The sequence below is a fragment of the Polypterus senegalus genome, chromosome 2 (assembly GCF_016835505.1).
Source record: "Polypterus senegalus isolate Bchr_013 chromosome 2, ASM1683550v1, whole genome shotgun sequence".
Taxonomy (NCBI): Eukaryota; Metazoa; Chordata; class Cladistia; order Polypteriformes; family Polypteridae; genus Polypterus; species Polypterus senegalus.
The window spans coordinates 30,816,318-30,840,582 of NC_053155.1; the positions used below are offsets into that span (position 1 = coordinate 30,816,318).

Here is a 24,265-nt window from a genome sequence, read left to right on the forward strand (position 1 = left end):
AATATTTAGTTTTATTTTTAGGATCACAGTACAGCATTAAAAGAAGTTGAAGACCTGCAAAGTCAACTTCAGAAGCAGAAGCAACAGTTTTCTCAAACAACCCAGGAGCTGGAACAACTGAGGAAGGTATACAATGTTTATATTTAAGGAGATTAGTGGTGATTATGAACTTCACTGATAATCACTGATGAGGTTCTTAAAATTTGCATACAATGCCCCACAAGTTGAATTAAAACAACACCAAAAATTAAATCTTGATTAAATCAAAATTTTTGTGTAAAAATGTTGAAATAATTTTAGATAGCTAATGAAGTGGTAAAGTAATTTTTGTTTTACTATACTGTAATTCTGTGCCTAAAAATGTATGTTTACTATATTTGATTTAAGGTATGTAATATGGCGAAGAGTACTTATGTTTGTCATTTTTCAAGTTAGAGTTTACATTTCTGTAGAACTGCTTTAAGTACTGTATTATTTTATATACTTTTAGATCATAGGTAAATCCTCCATCCATCCTTATAATAACTCGGCTTTTATTTGTTAAAGTATGGTTGAGCCTAGTCCAGCCATTCAGGGTGCAAACAGGGACCAACTGTGCATGGGATGTTAGTCTATTTCAAGGCACATTTGTGCATACATCCACGCTTACCCATACCAGTCTAGTTTACAGTGACCAAATAACCTAACATCCACATCATTAAAATGTGGGAATCAATGATAGTAACTGAAGGGAAAAGTAAAAAGGAAAAAAAAGTCCCACACAATGGAATGGCTAAAAACCAAACCCTGTGAGGCAATACTTCCAAACGCTGTTTAATCAAAGCCTTCACTGAGTATGGTTAACTTCTTTTTCTTTTGACTGCTCTTGTTAGGGGTTGCCACAGTGCATCATCTTCTTTCATATCTTTCTGTCCTCTGCCTCTTGTTCTGTTACACCCATCACCTGCATGTCCTCTCGCACCACATCCATAAACCTCCTCTTAGGCCTCCGTCATTTCCTTTTACCTGGCAGCTCTATCCTTAACATCTTTCTCCCAACATACTCAGCATCTGTTCTCGGCACATGTCCAAACCAACGCAGTCTTACCTCTCTGACTTTGTCTCCCAACCGTCCAACTTGAGCTGACCCTCTAATATCCTAATTTCTAATCCTGTCCATCCTCGTCACACCCAGTGCAAATCTTAACATCTTTAACTCTGCCACCTCTAGCTCTGTCTCCTGCTTTCTGGTCAGTGTCACCATCTCCAACCCATACAACATAGCTGGTCTCACTACCATCCTGTAGACCTTCCCTTTCACTCTTGCTGATACCCGTCTGTCACAAATCACTCCTGTCACTGTTCTCCACCCATTCCACCCTGCCTGCACTCCCTTTGTCACCTCTCTTCCACAATCCCTGTTAACTCTGTACTGTTGATCCCAAGTATTTAAACTCATCCACCTTCGCCAACTTTATTCCTTGCATCCTCGCATGTATTCTGTCATGTTTCTACTGACCTTTATTCATCTCCAGAACTTATCTCCACCTCTCATGGGTCTCCTCAACGTGCTCCCTACTCTTGCTGCAGATCACAGTGTCATCAGCAAACATCATAGTCCACGGGGGAATCCTGTCTAATCTCGTCTGTCAACCTGTCCATCACCATTGCACCATTGCAAATCAGAAAGAGCTCAGAACAGATCCCTGATGTAATCACACCTCCACCTTGAATGTATCCGTCACCCCTACTGCAGACCTCACCGCTGTCACACTTCCCTCATACATATCCTGTACAACTCTTACGTACTTCTCTGCCACTCCCGACTTCATACCATACCACAACTCCTCCCGAAGCACCCTGTCATATGCTTTCTCCAGGCCCACAAAGATGCAGTGCAACTCCTTCTGGCCTTCTCTATTCTTCTCCATCAACATCCTCAGAGCAAACATTGCATCTTTGGTGCTCATTCTTGGCGTGAAACCATACTGCTACTCACTAATCATCACCTCACTTCTTAACCTAGCTTCCACCACGCTTTCCCGTAACTTTATGTTGTGGCTCATCAATTTTATCCCCCGTCGTTACTACAGTCCTGCACATCCCCCTTATTCTTAAATATTGGCACTAGTACACTTCTTCTCCACTCCTCAGGCATCCTCTCACTTTCCAAGATTCAATTAAACAATCTGGTTAAAAACTCCACTGCCATTTCTCCTAAACACCTCCATGTTTCCACAGGTATGTCATCTGAACCAACGGCCTTTCCATTTTTCATCCTCTTCATAGCTGTCCTTACTTCCTCCTTGCTAATCCATTGCACTTCCTGATTCACTATCTCAACATCATTTAACCTTCTTTCTCTCTAATTCCCTTCATTTGTCAGCCTCACAAAGTACTCTTTCCATCTGCTCAACACACTCTCCTCGCTTGTGAGTACGTTTCCATCTTTATCCTTTATCACCCTAACCTGTTGCACATTTTTCCCAGCTCGGTTCCTCTGTTTAGCCAGTCGGTACAGGTCCTTTACTCCCTCCTTAGTGTCTCTCATACAAGTCATCATACACCTTTACTTTAACCTTCGCCACCTCTCTCTTCACCTTGCTCCTTATCTCCTTGTACTCTTGTCTACTTTCTGCATCTCTCTGACTATCCCAGTTCTTCTTTGCCATCCTCTTCCTCTGTATACTCTCCTGTACTTCCCCATTCCACCACCAGGTTTCCCTTTCCACCTTTCTCTGTCCAGATGTCACGCCAATAACCCTTCTTGCTGTCACCCTTACTACATCTGCTGTAGTTGCCCAGCTGTCTGGTAACTCTTCACTGCCACCCAGTGCCTGTCTCACCTTTTCCCTAAACTCAACCTTGCAGTCTTCCTTTTTCAACTTCCGCCATTTGATCCTTGGCTCTGCCCTAACTCTCTTCCTCTTCTTGATCTCCAACGTCATCCTACAGACTATGCTGCCTAACTACACTTTCCTCTGCCACCACTTTGCAGTCTTCTTTCTCCTTCAGATTGACTCTTCTGCATAGGATGTAATCTACCTGCGTGCATCTTCCTCCACTGTTGTACATCACCCTATGTTCCTCCCTCATCTTAAAATATATAGTCACCACAGCCATGTCCATCCTTTTGGTAAAATCCACTATCCTCTGACCGTCTTCATTCCTCTCCTTGACACCATACCTACCCATCACCTCCTCGTCTCCACTGTTCCCTTCACCAACATGTCCATTGAAATCCACTCCAATCACCACTTCCTGCCCCTTGGGTACACTGTTCATCACTTCATCCAACACAGTCCAAAAATCTTCTTTCTTATCCATTTCACACCCAACTTGCGGGGCATATGCACTATGCACTAACAACATTCATCATCACATCTCCAGTTCCATAATCATTACTCTGTCTGACACTGTTTTCATCTCGAAAACACTCTTGACATACTGTTCCTTAAGAATAACCTCTACCCCATTTCTCCTCCCATCCACACCATGATAGAACAATCTGAATCCACCTCTAATCCACCTGGCCTTACTCCCCTTTCATTTAGTCTCTTGTATGCACAATATATTAACCTTCCTTCTCTTCATCATATTGTATATGCCAACTCTTTTCCCTTACCAGTCATACTGCCAACATTCAACGTTCCTACCCTCAGTTCCACTCTCTTTACCTTCTTCCTCTCCTCCTGCATCTGGACATGTCTCCCCCCCTCTTCTTTGGCTAGCAGTAGCCCAATTTCTGCCAGTACCCTGTTGGCTAACAGTACTGGTGGTGGTTGTTGTTAACCTGGGCCTTGACCAATCCGGTATGGAAATTTGTATTGTTGTCAACATATTGATTTGGCAAAATTTTACACCGGATGCCCTTCCTAACTTAACCCTCTCCATTTATCATTCTGTCACGAAGAAGCACTGGTTTGTGCATCCCCTGTGGCTAGGTTTCACTGAGTATGATTAATGATACCTCTATATTATTTTCCATTCTCTGGTAAACTCATGAATATAGCCAAAAAAACAAACATTTGTTAACTGTTGTTTGAAATTCTTTCATGTTCAGGGTGCACAGCAAAGCACGTTAATGGACATTGAAATTGCAAATTATGACCGTCTTGTTAAAGAACTGAATCAGAAGATTTCAGTGAAAGAAAAACAGATTGAGGAGGACAAGGAGGAAATAAATATGTATAAGCAAAAACAAGAGAATCTGCATGAGGAAATAAGTAAGTATATATATATATACTGCATATATATATATATATATATATTAAATGGTAGCCTTCATTGTTTCAGCTAAAACAATGGGTGAAATATATACAAGCTAGAAGTATTATATTAGTTAAAATGCTTGCACAAGGTTCATGCTGTAAAACAATAACAAACATAATTAAACTATATGCACTGATAAGATGAATAAATAGAGGCAAAGCCATTTCAAATTTTACATATGAGAAGAATAAAGTTGAAGGCAGCTCTTTACCTAATTGGAAGCCATTGTAAAGACTTAAGAACATTAACTATTTATTCTTCTTTCTGTTTTATTTTAATCAACACAAAGAACTGTATTGATGCATGTGATATACTTAAAGCATTTTCATAATTAGATAAATTATAATTCTAAGCTCACTAACTGTGTAATAATTTTGGGACTTGTAGAGGTCTGTACTTTGACCTGACAGCAATAGGCTATTCAATCATTTTTTTAAGCTATTTATCCAGTTCAGTGTCTCTGGATGTCTAAGCCTTTCCCATAAGCACTGGGCTCAAGATGGAAGAAGGATGCCTGAATGGAGCACCCAGAAATACCAGTTAATCTGAAACAGACTTTCACATTTGGGAGGAATGCCAACATAATGCATATAGATATATACGGAAAACATAACTTATGTCGCATTGAGGCAGAAGTGCTAAATACTCTGCTGAGTGAGTGTATGCATATACACACACACACAGCAAAATCACTGAAATGGAAGAGAATTAAAAAGAAAGAGAGCTTTTTGATTTGGCAGTCACAGTGAATTATCGTTCAGGCATATTGCTGTTGGTATATAGGAGCCCCAGTAGCATTTCCTGACACACTTCGTTGAATGATTATTTGTCTGGAAGTACTTGATGTTAATATATGAGACAGATGGTATGCATCATTGTTCATTGTTCACCATGGCCTCCCTCAATGACTTCTTTTTGCCCTTTCAATTTTTTCAGCATCTTTGAAGTCTCTTCTAGAGCAAGCTGAAGATAAAAACACTAAGATTAAGCAGCTTTTAGTCAAGACGAAGAAGGACCTCTCAGATTCAAAAAAATGTGTAAGTGTTTACGTTGTTTTGTTTAAGTATTCTTCTTTTGAAACATCCCCATGTGGAAAACTGATGGCTGTCAGCACCAAAGGAGAAGTTAAACTCAGTGCTGCAATCGTTGTCGCCAGCTCTTTGTCTGACTGTCACCTTAATATGGCACACAGAATAGCATTCTGACACCACCTGAGCTCACAAAAATAAACTATATCACATTTGTCAAACTCAGTTGTTTGTAATATTTTCAAATGCTTTGCCATGGCATGTCTTGGTATGTTGTTGTTACTGTACAAATATCTGGAGCTATCATGATGCAGCCCTTTTCATCTATCATTGAAGTATTATATGTCAAGACTGCTGTGTGAACCTCTAGTGGAATTCCAAACAACCATGTATATCTAAATGTTTGTGCACTTTCCACGGTGAGCATTCGTACCTGTGGGTTTCAGGTTTTTCTTTTTTTTTGGCTTACCTGTGTCTTCCTCAGTGAATGGCCAATTTATTGTGTGCTCTTCTCACAAGGTTAGTATTCAAACACTGTTGTCAATACTGCAAGTTAATCTGCTAGATGGGTGTTACAGATTTAAATGGCTTTTAACTCAGAAACAAGTCAAGGTTTGTCATGTACAATTACATACACACAATAAAAATTGTAGTGAAATAGTTAGTTACAGAAAATCACCTTGCATCTTCGTCAGACTCGTTCAATGAGGGTTAGCATTACTGCAGTAACGTACATTTTGCAGATTAATCTCTCCATTGACGTAAAAATTTGTTTCATCAGTAAACAAGATCTTGGATAAAATGTTTGCATCCTCATTCAGTTTGCTTAATGGCCATTTACAGAATTCCATCCGTCTATCCGGGTCGCCTTCACTCGTATGCTGTGCCATATACAATTTGTATGGATGCCATTTATTTGCTCTAAAAATGTGTCTGATACTTGATCTGCTGACACCACTTTCTGCAGACAACCGTTGTGTACTTTTTGTGGGACTCCATGTAAGCGCTGAGAGTATCGTAGCTGTTGTGCCTTCATCGGTGGCTGTACGTCTTCGACCACATGTCAGTTGATCTGTAACACTTCCAGTGTTTTGAAACTTTCTAGTAAGTTTTGCCACAGTGTCGTGTGTGATGTTCGTTCCATGTTTTCTGTTAAATTTGATTGCAACCATGCGACTGTTTCCTAACCTGGCCTTCAGTATGATTTCAATTCGTTGCTCTTTATTTAAAACGCATTTTTTAGGATATCCGAAATATAAAAAATAAAATGTTAAAAACCACATGTATGGAAGCTTATGGCCCACCATGTAGTCTCTTTGTAGTCTGCTAACTGAGACATGAGTTTTTATATGTAATAACGTATTTTATGATTTTTCCTCCAGGAAGCTGATCAGTTGATTGTCCATGCAGGTTTGAAAGGGGAGCTGGAAGCATGTCAGCAGCAGCTAGAAGACTTTAAGGTATGCTGATTTCAAGGAGTCTTGTGACTTCAGTACTGTGTCTTTCTTGTTCTAGCCTGGTTACAAACTCCACGAATCCTGATAATTTCACTTTTTTGTATTAAAGTTCACAAATCTTTATTGTTCCTTTTTGTATAGGTTTTGATAGACATTTGTATTCTCTGTATATATTTTGGTTATGTGAATAATGTTATGCTGTGACTCATTCTGTAATAATTTACTAGTCACTTCTGTGTAACACTGCCTTCCAATTTCCAATATTTTACCAAGTATAAGATGTATTATATATTACTTTGCTTTTGGTTTTTAAGCACTTGGACATTTATGAACACAATAGCAAAGTTGTATATGAAACTACCAAATGGTTTCTGAGGGGGAAGAGTGCCGTCAGGATACTACAGGGCAACTTAAAGTTCTCCAAGACACCTCCACACTAACAGGGAGCTTGCATTTTGCATGCCAGTGTGAAGAGATGGGTATTTTGTGGATAGGAAATGTTAATGGACTGGATAGGTTTATCAATGCAAAATGGAGTGAATAGCACCTTGTTAAGATGTCTGTGCGTATTCATATACTGTAGGATTCCATGGGTAATGATAACCCATCAAATGCTAGTGTTGTCTGACCTTCTGCTTAGAATGGGATACTGGACATAAAGCACCTGCACTAGCACCATATCTCCACGCCAGAATGTAGCAGTAGACAATAACTCTACTGTTAGAGTTAGAAAGAGAATATTCATCATGAAAACTGGCTTAGAGGGAGAGCTGCCTTTGCGTTAACCTGTTGCCTCTGCAGTGAAAGATGTGATACTTGTCGGGTAAAGTGTAGGTACAAAGGCTCATTGGCCACAGTAAGAGTCTAGAGCAGTGTGAGTGAGAGGGCAGATATAAATGGGAAAGGTGCTATATAAATAAAATGTTTATTATTATTATAAATGAATTGATTTGGGTGTGGTAGTGGAGATGTGGCAGGAAGGGAATTCAGCCCATTAGATAAACAGGGGTCCAGGCCTATTTAGTAAGGCCTGGAGGGCAGCATTTTCTGTATATTGAGTTCTCATTTTGTTTACCTCTCTCAAGTGCTTTTATTTTATATCATAAACACTCCAATTTAATGTCTGTGCCTTTATATTATTATGGGTGTGGAGAGATACCAGGTTGTTGCTGATGTTCACATACATATGTTAAAGTATGTATTTCCAAAAAAGACTGCAGATAAATAAGTTGTAGCAATGATAATGCATGCATTTTATAATTTGTACCAGGGTCAAGGCATTGTATAAAATTGATAATTAGACTGTTTATAATATTAGTAATAGTGCATGTTATTTAAAACACTCTCATTAATATAGATTTGGCCACTCCCTTAACCTCTTCTGTAGTTTGTGTATTTACTTAACAAACCATATTCTTAGCAGGTTGTGAATCAGCTTCTCTTTCATCAAATTCCTTATTTTTTGCTTTTGCCACTTTTTTTATATTCTCACACTATTGTGCTGTAGTTTCCTGGTTCTGTATGTTTCTGTGTACATGGAAGTCTTTTGCAAATCATTTAAATCCTGTTGTGTTTTTGCCTGCAGTTGAGATTTTATTATGTATTAATCAGCTGAAAGATGAAGAAGAAGAAGAATCTCAGCTCCTTAATTTAAAGAAGAAGAAATTGCATATCTAAAGATGTAATGCAGAAATTATATTTAAAGATTTAGAAAGTACATGTACTTTTAATTTAAGGCATAACTTTCAGCATGTAACATAGTTTTCAATATAACTACTATGTCTGTCTAAGGAAGAAAGAAGAACAGGGAAAAAATGTGTAGGGACTGGTTTGGTATTTCAATAATAAGTATCATCCATTAGTTAAGTTGTACATCCACATGGAGTCTGAGCCAGTCTGCAAAGTACAGCAAAGAGTTCATAGGATGTCAGTTCAATACAAAGTACTGATCAGTAACATACTTTTTAGAAATAGAGGAGTCTGCATGTTTTTTTTTATACATTATGAATTGAAGTGTATGTTTATTTTTAATTCTACATTGTGTATCACAGGACCAGTATGTATAAAAAAATAAATAAATAAAAAAAAAGACAATCTATTTGTAATATATTTTAATGCTCAGCATTTTTGTTTAGTTCTACCAAACTGGAGATTAAGTTTTTTTTTTTCCCCTCTTCCAGCTTCAGTGTGCCGATCTTACCGCAGATAAACACAAATTACAAGAACAGTTGAGGACAATGGCAGAGCAACACCATCGTGCAACCAATGCGTTTCAACAGAAAATCACAGCTCTGCAGGAAGAGTGCAATACTGCTAAGGTACAGGATAGGAAGACCAGACAGACATACTTGATAGTTCTTTGCTATTTTGCAAAGAGGTGATAAAATTGCCTTTAAAAATTTAATGGGTGCTTTCAAAATAATTTTGACCCTGTCTTTACTGGTGCTATAAATTAATACTTTTAGCATGGTCTGTTTTTTTTTTTTAACAAATATTTTAATGAAAAATTTCCATTAGTAAAAACAAAATAAATACTAAGTTTAGGTTCAAGGTGGCGTTAGTAAATAATAGTAATATCAATAATATCATGAGGAGAAAAAATACAACATTCTGCTTTTAATTCTCTACTTTTATGGTTAAAAGTATAAGCATATTGTATAGTCAGTGGTATCCTCTGATTAGTGAAAATTCTTATGGTCTTATAAAGTGTGCTTGCTGAAGCTTTGGTGTCACTACATGCTTGTATATCTTGCCAACTCTCTTAAAAATAAAGCTGCCAAAGTGGCTGTTCAGAGCAGTGCCATAGGGGAACCATTTGGTTTCGAAAACAACCATCCATGTGAAGGCTCCAGTAAAAAAAACCCTTTGTTTATGTCGATCTTTAACAGGTTTCATTAATATGCATGAATAGATCAAAACGGATTTGAGAAATACCAGTGGATTCATGATTTTAAAGGGTAAAATGAAATATTTCTTTGTCAGTGTTGCCGAAAATACTAAAGAAAACAGAATATTGAGCCATTGTTATATGTAAAATTCCAAAACGACTGTCCTTTCTTTGCACCTTTAAGTGGTGTCCACATGTGCCTTCTTCAGAGCATCATGGCAGCCTAAAAAAATTCTTAACAGAAAAGCTTCCTTTATAAGTTAGTCATACTTATATAACACATTCTAATATATTTTATTATTATTAATTGTTATTATTAATTAATTATATTGATTTTCATTAATCTGCTTTATATAGAATACTCTACAAACACACCTCTGAATTAAGAATTTTGTAAAGTTCCAAACTAGTTAAACATATTAAAAGTCGTAGGTATAAGAAATAAGACTTCTCAGATGTAAAAGTATTCTCACACAACAAGCACAAAGTTGAATGTTGCATATGATCTCAATTTGCCATCCAAAGTGTGTTGGTTCAATTGAAGTGAGGTTGTCCTAGCATAACAGAAAGGCAGTTTCAAGCACTTTTCTCCTCACAGTCAAACAATACTTCTATGAGGGACCATACAAATCCAGGCAAGTGCCATTAAAGATTCATCATTTTTAAGGGTGCACATAAGCCTCTTGAGGCCATTGCTGATTCTAAGCTGGTCAGAGTAATGGCTGTCCAAATCTAGGAAAAAGAGGGAGATCATCCCTGACATGTTGATTTTTAGCCTCAATTTTTTTATCAAATGGCATGTCACATTAACTTTGCAGCTCTGTCATCAAAACACTCAGTGCAGATGTTTCATTGCTACCTTGTCAATCACAATACTGTTTTTCCAGACATAAGGTGACAATTCATGAGTAGCACTGACTCCTAAAATATCTTCCACATAACGTGGCTGTATTTGCCTTTGCTATCAATGATGAAATGAAAGACATTGTTATCTCAGCACTGTAGCAATCCTACTGCCTGGTTCAGTAGCAACCAGATATGTTATTATGGTAAGGCAGCTGATGATACTGAGTCCATATTGTAGCTATGTAGCCAGTTGATATGTTGTAATCAAAGTAGTATGACTTTTAAAGCAAAGAATATAAGGAAGTTACCAAAGAAGGTACACAGATTGCAAATATTCAATTACTGTATCCCAAGTGTAATCATATGTTTGCTTTGCCCTTCCCATGTGCAGCTTGGAAGGTTAAGGTTTTGAAGAGCCAGTATATATTGATTTACCATTTTATACGAGGTTGATATGCACAAGCTTAGGGACATAAAATAAAACTTAATTACAAAAATGACATTGTGACTAATATTCCCATAAGGCTTAATAGCAGATGATGAATTGCTTGCCTTTTTCCTTAATAGAAGGGAAGACTTTTTAGATTGTATTTCTGCTCTTTTCTTCAATGCATATCATTTGTAATAATTTATTGTGCAAAGTAAATCAGTAAAGCTGTAATTTATTTAAGAAAAAATGTTATTATGCAGTAATGATCATTAAAGTTGGTTCAAGGCGAAGTCAATTAAAATTAATGTAAAATTTTAGTTTGGCTAATAAGAGAGATTTTGATTTCATACATACTCATTTGTAATTTTTAAGCTGTTGGAAGCAGTACTTTCCACTTCCAGCTTTTTCCAGAATAACAAGCAAGGGTATTTTTTAGATGGTTGAGGCGGAATCATTTCATAGTCAGTGTTACATATAAACAGGGTTTATACATCCGCTAATTACTTTTTTTCCCCATTACTTAATTTTTTGTGAATGTGTTGACCTTTAGATAAATGAGCTATTATGGTCATAATGATGGTACTATAGGTGCATTTCTGTTTCAAAGTAAACTAAATCCTACTTGTAGAGTTACTTGATTTTTCTTATTAATCAACTTCCACTTTTTTTTTTTATAAATATGAGTAGGATTCCAAGCTTAGGTGTACTCTGCACTGAACTGATGATATCCTGTTTAAGGATGATCTTTCTTTTCCTTTTTATGTTGTACTCCTCCTTGCTCTCTCAGCATAAGCCAGTGTACTATCAGGGCAGTCCAGAGCAAAATTCTATAGGGCAGAGAATCTTTTATGAGATGATGCTACTAAATTTGTTTATGTGTTTATCTTGGCTTCTATGTGACATTTAAGAAACAAAAAATCTGGGAAGAAATTAAAGTTTATCATAAAAAAATAAATTTCTGACTTTTTGTTTACTGAATCTTTTTCACCTGAAGCAGTATGCGATAATACATTAGGTGGTTGCCTACTCTAGAAACATGAGGAGCTAGATTGTATTTAAAACCACAAATGTGAAGTAGCACGGATTGATACCTCAACTTCTGAGTTTATAACACAGTGGCAAGGCATTTTGTACAACGTGAAGAGCAAAGCACACCCCATGAAATGTTCTTTCTTTTGTAATAAACTATATGTGTACATATCAAGATTTGATTTTCATTCAAACAATATCTTTAGATCAAGGTGATGTATATGGCAGAAAAATGAAAAGTTACCTTTGCAGTAATTTATTCAACTAAAAATGAACAAATATGCCCTTTCCTTCCTTGAAAAATGTAGGTGCCCCTACTTTTACCTCTAATAGATAGATAGATAGCTGGTCTTGCTTCCCAAGAAGGTTTCTGGAAGTGTCTAGCAGTCTTTGACATCGATTGACAGAAAAATGTCTCCACTTCTTTGTGCAGAATTCTTTCAGCTGTGTAATATTTGAATGGTGTTGTGCATGTACAGCTCGTTTCAAATCCTTCTACAGTATTTTGATGGGATTCAGATCTAGGCGTTGAATTGTCATTCCAGAACCCTCCATTTTTTTCTTTTCAGCCATTCCCTGGTGGATTTACTATTATGTTCAGAGTCACTGTCTTGTTGCAAGGTCCAGTTCCGGTTGAGCTTCAGTATTCTGATAGATGGGCAGACATCATCTGTATGCAACCCTGACATAATGAATAATTCATAGTGAGTTGTATAATGGTGAGCTATCCAGGCCCTGATGCAGCACAGCATCCCCAGATCATAACTGTTTTCCATCACCATGTTTTACAGTTAGTACTTGGTTCGTTTGTTCAAATGCTGTATTTGGTTCTTACCAAACATGTCTTCTGATACTGTCGCCAAATAACTCAAATATTGTCTTTACCTCGTCTGTCCAGAGCATATTGTTCCAAAAGTCCTGGTCTTTACCTAGGTGTTTAAGGGTAAACTTTAGTCTTGTCCTGATGTTCTTCCTAGACAGCAAAAATTTCCACCTGGAGCTACTCCTACATAGATCTAATTATTGCAGCCTCTTTTAAATGGTAGACTTGTGTACTTTGACATTAGCAGTGGCAAGAGCTATCTGTCAGTCCTTTTGAAGAAATTCTGAGGTTCATAGAGACTTTTTTCAGCATCCTTCATTCTGTTCTCAAACCGAAAGTTATTTCAAGTTAACACTTTTATACCTATATTTTGCTTAGATTTATTTTCTTATGAAAATGAAGCAGGCTGAAAGTATCTTTAGGTTATCACATGCTGTGTTTTGCTTTCCTATTTAAAATATTGTCATGATAGATTATAGCCTACAATAAACCACCATAAAACAAAATTAATTTTTTAAATGTCTGAGCCACCGCAGCAATTATATTTATTCTATTTAATTTCAGGAAGAACAGGCTTCAACAGCAGCAGAGTTTGAAAGTTACAAAGTCCGTGTTCACAATGTGTTGAAACAGCAAAAGAATAAGTCCTCATCACAAACTGAAAATGATGTATCCAAACAGGAAAGGTGAGTAAAAAAATGAAGCCAAAGAAATATTTTTCATAAGCATTTATCTTAGTTTGATCAAATTAAAACAAATGTTTGCATGACGTATCAGAAATTTTACTATTAAAAAAAATAATAATTGTTTTTGCTTAAAATATAATTCATAACATCTGACCATAAAGTAAAAATACCATTTAAGTCAGATTGCCTGCATGGAAAATAAAATATATATATTTATTCAGTGGTAATGATATACCTGTGCTCATGCCAACAATCTGAGTGCCACTTTGAAGTGAGCAGTGGCTTTTCTTGTGCCTGTTGTGTAAACAGATTACTTTTTAAAGGGATTTTCACACTTCTGACTTCATTTGCTTTGTACCAGATCAGGAGATAATGAGTTACTTTGTTTCCATCTTCAGTTATTTCTGTTGTGTTTAATACATTAAACCTGAAGTAATAATGGGGGAAAAAAGCATCATAAAGATTCTACAAGAGCAGTGCTCACACTCTTACTTGAGAATATTTGATTCATATTTACCACAGATCATAAAAGTTAATGTGCCTCCAGTGTATGCAACTTACCAGAAGTGCAACTGCACAGAGAGGACACCTCCCCTGTGTATGGTGGTCTGGATTAGAGGGTTTGATTGTCAGTCGCAAAGGGCATTTATTTCTCTCGAAATCTGTATGTGTTTGCCTTGATCTTTCCAACCACAAGTGAATCTGCACCACCCAAAAACACCACCTTTTTTAATGTGATCAACTGCTACCTGATCTCAAATTTTGAGAAAAAGAAACTGAGGCAGAATCAGCTGCTAGGATTGATCAGATTCACAGATACTTTTGTGAGTGGTTTCTTGCAAACGTGTATACACTTGTGGATTTTTATACTGAGATTGCCAAATTACTATTAGAAATATTTCCCTTAATCCACAGTATTTCCTGTAGTTAAAGTTGTTCCAAAGTTGTTTGGGTTTGATTGTTACTGCATTGAGACCACCATTTCAAGGTCAGGTACCGCTGCTTTTGTTCACACCAGAGTGTGGTCAACAAACAAACCAGACTAGGGGGGAATCGCACCCCAGTATTGAGGGGGGCAAAACAAAAACAAACAAACAAAAAACGCTTCAAATGAACTATGTGTAGAAACGCTGCAGACTGCATGGCCAAATCAAAGAATTAAAATATGTATGCTCTAACTGTATCACTGGGCTTTTTATCTGACTTGGGGAGGATTATTGTCAGGAGCACAGAGAATGGTGAAATTCTGACATCAGTATCCAACCATCATGCAATACATCAGCACTCTCTCACATAAGCCTTTTTTTCCCTTTTTAAAAATTCTAGTATATGTTTAAATAATAATAATAAGTATATTTAAAAGAAAGTAATGTAGTAAAGAAATACTACATTATTTGAAATTCTCATCCTTGCATTCAAAATGAAATCCATAAAACAAAAATGTTACACAGTCTACAGTTTCTGCAGGATCGCTCATGTAACTTAACATGCAGTATGGACACCACCATAAAACTAAATGTGTGCATCAATGGTCACTTTAATGGTAGTGAGGATAAAAAAGTGATTTTTATAAAAAAAATTTTTTTTTTGCATATTACATAGATAGATAGATACTTTATTAATCCCAAGGGGAAATTCATATACAGTAATCCAGCAGCATCATACTGATACAAAAAAAAAAAAATTAATTTAAAGAGTAATAAAAATGCATGTAAAAATAGACAATAACTTTGAATAATGTTAGCATTTACCCCCCCGGGTGGAATTGAAGAGTCGCATAGTGTAGGGGAGGAACGATCTCCTCAGTCTGTCAGTGGCGCAGGACGGTGACAAAAGTTTGCCTCTGCCTGGAAATGACACTGTTAAGTGGATACAGTGGATTCTCCATGATTGACAGGAGTTTCCTCAGCGCCCGGCACTCTGCTACAGTTGTTAAACTGTCCAGCTTTATTCCTACAATAGAGCTTGCCTTCTTAACAAGTTTGTCCAGGTATGAGACGTCCTTCTTCCTTATGCTGCCTCCCCGGCACACCACCGCGTAGAAGACGGCACTCGCCATAACCGTCTGGTAGAACATCTGCAGCATCTTATTGCAGATGTTGAAGGACGCCAACCTTCTAAGAAAGTATAGTCGGCTCTGACCTTTCTTACACAGAGCATCAGTATTGGCAGTCCAGTCTAATTTGTCATCCAGTCATCCGCACTCCCAGGTATTTATAGGTCTGTACCCTCTGCACGCAGTCACCTCTGATGATCACGGGGTCCATGAGGGGCCTGGGCCTCCTAAAATCCACCACCAGTTCCTTGGTCTTGCTGGTGTTCAGGTGTAAGTGGTTTGAGTCGCACCATTTAACAAAGTCTTTGATTAGCTTCCTGTACTCCTCCTCCTGCCCACTCCTGATGCAGCCCACAATAGCAGTGTCATCAGCGAACTTTTGCACATGGCAGGACTCCGAGTCATATTAGAAGTCTGATGTATATAGGCTGAACAGGACCGGAGAAAGTACAGTCCCCTGCGGCGCTCCTGTGTTGCTGACCACAATGTCAGACCTGCAGTTCCCGAGACGCACATACTGAGGTCTGTCTGTAAGATAGTCCACGATCCATGCCACCAGGTGTGAGTCTACTCCCATCTCAGTCAGCTTGTCCCTAAGGAGCAGAGATTGGATGGTGTTGTATCTGTAGTAGTCTAATCCCAAAGTGTTGTTTGCAAACCCCACAAGATAAAGCCAGTTATATAAAATGGGCAATCAACTGAACACCTTTTTTTCTGACATTTGCCAAAATCAAACCTAAAAGTATTTACATTATTTTTTACAGTATTATACTGTACTTCACATGTTAATATGTGTAGCCAAGACACATGAAGTGACTTAGTCAAGGTCACATAGTCATTCTGTGTTTAAAACTAAACCAGAAACATTTTCATCACAAACAGTTAAGTACCTTAATCAGAAGTGGATTAAAGTCTGTCATCAAAAGCTCATGAGAGATTAAAAACAAGGGAAGAATAGAATAAGTGACAGAGAACCAGACATTTTTAAGTAACATAAATTGAAGAAATAAGGGTCACATTAGGGTGGATGGGGAGGCAATATTATTGAATTAGTTACATTGCTCATACCTACAAAAGATGTAACTAAATATGTTATATAGTTACTTATTGTAAAATGTAATGTGGTGCATTTCTTTTCCGATACTTTTTCTCCTTTTGTTGGAAAAACTGCACATTTCATTGGCCTGCATTTGTTTTAAATCCAAAGTCATTATAAAAATTGTAATGAAACAGAGCTGAACTTCATCATTTTAATATGTTTTATAAATACATTTAGCCCTCCATGTAAATAATATCTATCCTCTTTTTCATCTCCGATGCAAACCCACAAAGAATTGAGGTATGAACACTAGCCGCTGTGCCACTCAATCACATATGTTTCCACATATCTGTATCAAAAAACTATGTGAAAACTAAACTGACAATTAGTAGATTTCTGTTACTGGGTTGCGCACAGCACACTGTTTTTTGAATTGGTGTGTAATCGAACCCTTTAAAGGACCATCTTACTTCCACCATGTTTGTTTCTTTCCTTTTACACCCAGACTTGCTGTAATGATCACTAGCTTCCTGTGACTCTAAACTGGACTAAATAAATTTAACCTCAGAACATGCGTGTTTATCACCATCTATTTCAAATTACTACTATTTATTTTTTATTATTTATTTATCTGTTATAGTGGTGTACTGTACCAGTCTTGCACTTGCGCCGTGTTTATGTATATTTTGTACTGTGGTCCTGGGGAATGTTTCGTGCCATTGTATGCTGCAATACTGTGTATGGATGGTATGACAAAGCCACTAGACTTTAGATGTATACTTATAACTTTGGTTCACTTCATTTCTCTTGATTATTCACTGTGTCATGTGCTTAACCTCTTCCTAAGTAGTTATCACCAGACGGTCAGAGCACGCACATGCATGATGATACAGCAGCAGGCAGCATCTTTGGGGATAAAAGGCAATACTTCTGCAAAATGATGCTGTATTTACAATGGGTGTCTTTAGTAACACTGAAACATTTTAAGTAGCACAGATAGGTTTATTTCAGTAAAATAAGCATTATGTTAGGTTACTCATTACTTTAAAAAGTAATCTGACTACGCAGCTCATCTTACATTTATTACGTTTCCACCAGCATTGATGAACAACAAACTGCTTTACAGTCTTGCATTAATCACTAAACCATAATACAATGACATTAAAAAGTGCTCAATTAGCTGGTGTATTAATATATGTTTTTGATTCTTATACAGTGGGTACGGAAAGTATTCAGACCCCCTTTTCAATCTTTGTTATATTGCAGCCATTTACTAAAATCATTTAAATTAATTTTTTTCCTCATTAATGTACACACAGCACCCCATATTGACAGACAAAAAAAAGAATTTTTGAAATTGTTGCAGATTTATTAAAAAAGAAAAACTGAAATATCACATGGTCCTAAATATTCAGACCCTTTGCCCAGTATTTAGTAGAAGCACCCTCTTGAGCTAATACAGCCATGAGTCTTCTTGGGAAAGATGCAACAAGTTTTTCACACCTGGATTTGGGGATCCTCTGCCATTCCTCCTTGCAGATCCTCTCCAGTTCTGTCAGGTTGGATGGTAAACGTTGATGGACAGCCATTTTTAGGTCTCTCCAGAGATGCTCAGTTGGGTTTAAGTCAGGGCTCTGGCTGGGCCATTCAAGAATAGTCACAGAGTTGTGTGTAACAAAGAGTGAAAAATTGAAGGGGGTCTGAATACTTTCCGTACCCACTGTTTCTTTATCATATACAGTATATTAAACTATCTTGGACATTATTTTTTGCTGTTTGTAAACCGTCTTGTAAAGTTGTGTTCTATAAGATGCTATTTTGGATAGATATTAATTGGTATTTCACAGTGAGCTCCTCAAAAAATATATATATATATACAGTATATAAAAAGTATCATATATATAATGCATAAATATATCAAGGTGTAACAAATCAGCTGGGCTTTGTTGTCGATTTTAATTTTTTTAATGCTTCATTCATGTTCTTCTTTTATCTATAACCATTAGAGAATATTTAGAAAATGTGATGGAACAGCTCAAATCCAAGTTGCAGGAAACCCAGAAGAGCCTGAAAGTGAACACAGATGATCTCCAGACATTGCAGATGGAACACGACACTTTGTTGGAGCGTCACAACAAGATGCTGCAGGAGACTGTAGCCAAAGAGGCTGAACTGCGGGAGAGGTATAATCATGCCCTTTTACAAATTATATGTTCAGCATTAACCTTCTATTTTTGTTTCTATTCATTAGAAACTATCTTAAATTATACTGCTGTAGCCATCAGGATTTGCAATAGCATTTAGTAGTCCTGTCAGTTTCTTGTGCTGTGTTATGGAGATTTATTTCTCCATTAATGAATATTTTTCCTAAAGATTATTGTCAGATCTTCGCCCTGAGCAAAATAATTTTTAAAAGTAATCTAAAATAAACTGCTGCTACACACTTTGGTCACTATAAATTTAGGGATTCAAGTTATGCAACTGTCATTGCAGTGAATAAAATAGTACATTTGTCCTATTTGATTTTACAGCTAGATATACCATCTTTGCAGCATATTGCAGTCATATCTTTCTGTAATTAACATTTTAGAGCATAGCTTCCCAAGCTATGGGCCGCAGGCTGCCTCATTTTAGGTCATGCAGGGTCCTGACTTCCTGTTTTATTCAAAAGGAAAGAGTTGTGTATGGTTTGTGAAGTGCCGCAGGCAGCTTTAGCAATCAACATTGCTCTGCAATGACTGTCAGTGGTGATTGTTCAGAGGGGACCGGCTTTGACCATCAGCAGTGATTCTCCATGTGGGACCCCACCAAAGAAAGAAACCCTCGCAATGACTATTTGGCAGTGATTCTTCAAGGAGAACATCACCCTTCCCCTCGATCTGACAGTCATCATGGGCCAGGTCTCGGAGACGCTGAGAAGGGCAAGATTTGGTCACGTGAAAAAAACTTAACACTGTTTCAGAAGTATTGTCTATTCAGATCAGTTATGGCCTACGCATCTTTGCAACTGCTGCTTCATATGTGTGATGTTAATAGCTTTTAAGAATTTATTGCTCATTTCAGATCTTAAGGGCGGAGTGGTGGCTCTGAGGCTACGGATCTGTGCTGGTATCCAGAAGGTTGCCGGTTCGAATCCTCATCACTGCCAAAAGAGGTCCTACTCTGGTGGGCCCTTGAGCAAGGCCCTTACCCTTCAATTGCTCCAGGGGCGCTGTACAAAAAAACAAAAAAAAAAATCATCATGCCAAAATATCTCAAGGCATTTAATGTCTGGACATTCACCAAGTGTCCTAGTGTGATTGTATTGTTACTTTCCAACTGTTTAATACACTGACCTGAACATTGTGTCTCAAATCACCACAAATCACAGCCCTTGTATGTTTACAGCCTGTCACATATCACCCTTTTTACTTATATCTGTGAGCTCAAGTGACAAGATAGAGCACCAAAACAAGCAGGAGAAAATGTTCACATTTATGCATAGCATCCTCTCACTTGAGGTTCAAAATGTGCCTAAATCAGAAGCAAGGTAAAATGTGTGTGACTAATTAGACCAAATAAAACACTTCTTCTTGCTAGGAGTCTAGGCATCCATTATGCTTAGATTGCCAAGTGGCTTTGCATGGTAAGCTGATCAGACCCCTGAACCAGCATGGTCTCTGGTTGGAACTGGTGAAATAAGAGAGATCTCTGGGTTTCTCTTTCGGCTGTGAATTTAAGCCTATTTTTGTGCTTCCTTGATGGGCACTTTCTGACAATTGGGCCAAATCCTCTGTCATGTTCAGGCTTTGTGCCCTTTGACCTGTTTTGGCACTTCTTGTGTCCTTGGAACTGCTACTACCTCAAATTCTCACTGTAGCCCTGGAGCTAGATCAAATGTGTGTTTTTGTTCTTGCACATGTGCAACATCCATATTCAGGTCACTACTTATTAGTTCTTGCTGGTTATGATCTGATATTCCCTGAGTAGAAAACACATAATAAGATGACCTTGTATGTGGCGAGTTGAACAGGTTACATGAAAAGTTTTTCTTCTAAATGTTGCACATGTTTCTCAATACATGCATCTTATCATTACAGACATATCTAATATTATACAGTATGCACAATATGTAAACAAGGCACACCAAACAAGTGTTAAAAAGTCTATCGTCGTGTCACTAAGCAATTAAACAATTTCAAGCGTGAGATGGTTGCGTTTGTGGAGTAGATAGATAGATAGATACTTTATTAATCCCAAGGGGCAATTCACATAATCCAGCAGCAGTATACTGATACAAAGAAACAATATTAAATTAAATAGTAATAAAAATGAAAAAAATTAAAATAAAATTAATGTTAGCATTTATTACCCCGGGTGGAATTGAAGAGTCGCATAGTGTGGGGGAGGAACGATCTCCTCAGTCTGTCAGTGGAGCAGGACATTGACAAAAGTCTGTCACTAAAGCTACTCCTCTGTCTGGATATGACACTGTTCAGTGGATGCAGTGGATTATTCATGATTGACAGGAGTTTGCTTAGTGCCCGTCGCTCTGCCACAGATGTTAAACTGTCCAGCTTCATTCCTAAAATAGAGCCTGCCTTCCTAACAAGTTTGTCCAGGCGCGAGGCATCTTTCATCTTTATGCTGCCACCCCAGCACAATATATTAGACATAGTAGACAATATGTAAGATCAGAGAAAAAGACAAACTGTACTAAATATTTTAAAATCTATTCCATTACAGTTAAGCATTGTGTATGAATTACAAAAGTGCTCCATTGCCACCCAGCAGCCCACATCTATTAATTCCAAGTGTAGTCTGACATTCTTGTTGTTAGGAATGCACAACCCAATTAATGTAATGTAATGAATTTTGAGTTCTCACCATCCCTGTTCATGCCTTTAGTAGCTTGTGTAGGTAAATGTGGCTTACCGGTCAAACCTCAAGAAGATTGGTGTTATGTCAATTCAGAGTTTGCATATTTAAATCATGTTCAAGCACATTTCTTCTTATATTTCCCATCATTCATACATCCATCCATTTTCTAACCCAGTTATTCAGTTCACGGTTGCCAGCGCCTGTTTTACTAAAACAGTCTTTGCATTATTATGACTAAATAAACTTTGACCAATTAAAGCCGTACATAATGAGCAAGATATAATTTGATGGTGCACATGCACCAAATGTTAAAAGAGACGGTTCACCTGGTATTTACAAGCACTGTTGTAAACTTTACTTTCTGTGTAAAAAATTGTAGACAGTCAAAATATGAACAGAAAGAGCCAAATTACAACACTTTTGTGTTCATGTTGGCATAATGAATTAAATGAGTGAGTTAAAGCCCAAAGTTAATTTTTTCAGTGAAATGCAGATCCCGAAAAAATATCTTTTAGATTAAAAAAAAACATACTTTATGGGAAGGGTGCTGTATAAATAAAATTATTATTATTATAGCTCATTATCTACACTGTATAGTATTTTAATATATATTATTTTATGCATAATTAACAATTTCTGTTTTACTTAGCTATGAATGCTAGAATTTTGTTCACAATTTGGTAGTGTAAGACACATTCATAATCTGACTTGTGCTTTTTTCCTGTATTATACTTTCATAGATGTACAGGTTAGCTTATATGATGAATCGTAAGATGGGATGGTGCCCTTGAGTGTGGGTGTCTGAATGAGTGTCTGTCCTGTGAAGGATATGCGTCCTAACTGTGGTCCTTGATGACCCAGAATTTGAATAAGCTGATTTAGGAATTGATGGAAACAAGCTTAAATTATATACCTAGGTGTTAAATTTCCCTTTTAAGCAAATGATTTTTTCAGATGATAAATCTTTAAATAAATTAAAAAAAAAAAATTCAAAATAAATTTTGATAAATATTGTGACATTGGCCTAAGATTCATGAGCTCCTCGCACACTGCAGATTCGGGGCATACAAACCCTTTGCCTATTTGTTCAGATTTGTGTTTGTATAATTTTCTTGTGTGTAATTAGAAAACAAATAAATGTTCATTTTCTTTTAATAGGGTAAACATTATATATTTGTGGAACCAATCGAGTAAGAACATTAGAGACTGGATCAAAATGCAAATTTTGTTTTGTATTTTTTCCCTCATTTTTTAAATGAAACGTAGGGGAGTTTAAGGTTTCTTTATTTAGTCATGTTTACACTTGAAATTTGCCTTCTCAGTTGCATCTAATAACAGACAGAATGAGATAAAACAGACAAACAGAAACAAGACAGGTTAAGGTAAGGCAGTTGGATAATACATAATTATACACAAATAAAAAGGTTACAGGATATATATCAAAACCTTAATAATCATCTCCGATATTTCTTATTGAAAAGTTGTATGGCACTAGGAAGAAAGGAGTTTGTGGAGCGATTTGTGTGGGTTTTTAAAGCAACTATCCTTCCTGATTTACTGACCTTTAGTTCTACATGTAATGGATGTCTGTCATCAGTTGAGATGATTTCCAGTTTCTTTAACATTGCCCTCTGACACTCACTAGTCAAATCATCTACATCAGCCCCAATAACTTTAGCTGCATACTTCGTAATTTATGACCATTTGCTCCATTCTTGTCATAAAGGTTTACTGTAAGGTATCTTAAGGTTTTATGTTAGCTTCACAAAGTTATTTATTTTGTCATCTTGTTTTCACAAGGGTTTGCACAGTTCAGTCGGAGAATGCAGTGCTGAAAACGGAACATAGCCAAATGCTGAGTCAACTAACAGCCCAGAATGAATCTCAGAGGAATACCTTCCGGGATCAGATGCGCCATCTTCAGGAAGAGCACAGGAAAACTGTTGAGACACTGCAGCAACAGGTCAATAAACTGGAAGCTCAGCTGTTCCAGTTACAGAAGGAGGCTACAGCAGCAAGTAAGGACCTGAAGTTAGACACATTAACAGAGATGACATTTACGATTTTATGTGATAATTAATAGTGCAGCAGGAATGACTGACAAGTGCAAAGTAAAATCTGTTTTAGGCAGGTGAAAAATGAAAGCAGACAAGGCTTGGCATATGCTGTTTGCATCTTTGTCTCTCTTCTAGGAATTATATTACCTTTTGTTTCTTTCTGTGCTTATTTCAAGGACTTGTGCGATTTTAATTCAGTAAGTAATTTATAGAAAGTTGATTAGGAGAAGTAGTGAGTGAGAGTATACATATATATTTTTTTTACATTTTAAACACATTTCATTTTCAGTTTATTACAGAGTCTGGGATTTTGGATTTTATAAATAGGCTTAATATGTTTAGTCTTGAATGCCCATCGCACTTAACACTAATTTTAATTTTTGATTGATCCAGTCAACTGTTTTCTGAGGCTCATTAGCAAGCATCCCTGAGATTTTCATGTATTCTGTAACATTACTCCCAAATCCATCCATCCATCCATTTTCCAACCCGCACACAGGGTCACGGGGGTCTGCTGGAGCCAACCCCAGCCAACACGGGGCACAAGGCAGGAACCAATCCCGGGCAGGGTGCAAACCCACTGCAGGACACACACAAACACACCAAGCACACACTAGGGCCAATTTAGAATCGACTCCCAAATTGTATTTGAAAATCAAATTGTAAAACTTTTATTCTTGTTTTGTAGCTACATTTGCTTATCTCTTACTTACAGGAACTTATCTTGCATTTAAAAAGTAATAGATCTGTGTTAAAGCATGAATTTAAATTATTTTAATTTGTTTTATTTTTTTAGCCTGCTTCTGTTTACAAAAG

The 24,265-nt window shown here is 37.1% G+C and overlaps 1 protein-coding gene across 1 annotated transcript in view; it reads left to right on the forward strand.

Moving 5' to 3' along the window:
- The window catches only part of LOC120522837 (GRIP and coiled-coil domain-containing protein 2), a 97,673-nt gene that overhangs the window by 46,682 nt on the left and 26,726 nt on the right, over nt 1-24,265 (forward strand). Inside the window, exons 12-19 of the mRNA XM_039743527.1 lie at nt 22-126; nt 4,043-4,205; nt 5,188-5,288; nt 6,662-6,739; nt 8,917-9,054; nt 13,316-13,437; nt 18,539-18,715; nt 23,193-23,410. Coding sequence (XP_039599461.1) covers nt 22-126; nt 4,043-4,205; nt 5,188-5,288; nt 6,662-6,739; nt 8,917-9,054; nt 13,316-13,437; nt 18,539-18,715; nt 23,193-23,410 — 1,102 coding nt within the window. The remainder of the gene's footprint in view (nt 1-21; nt 127-4,042; nt 4,206-5,187; nt 5,289-6,661; nt 6,740-8,916; nt 9,055-13,315; nt 13,438-18,538; nt 18,716-23,192; nt 23,411-24,265) is intronic.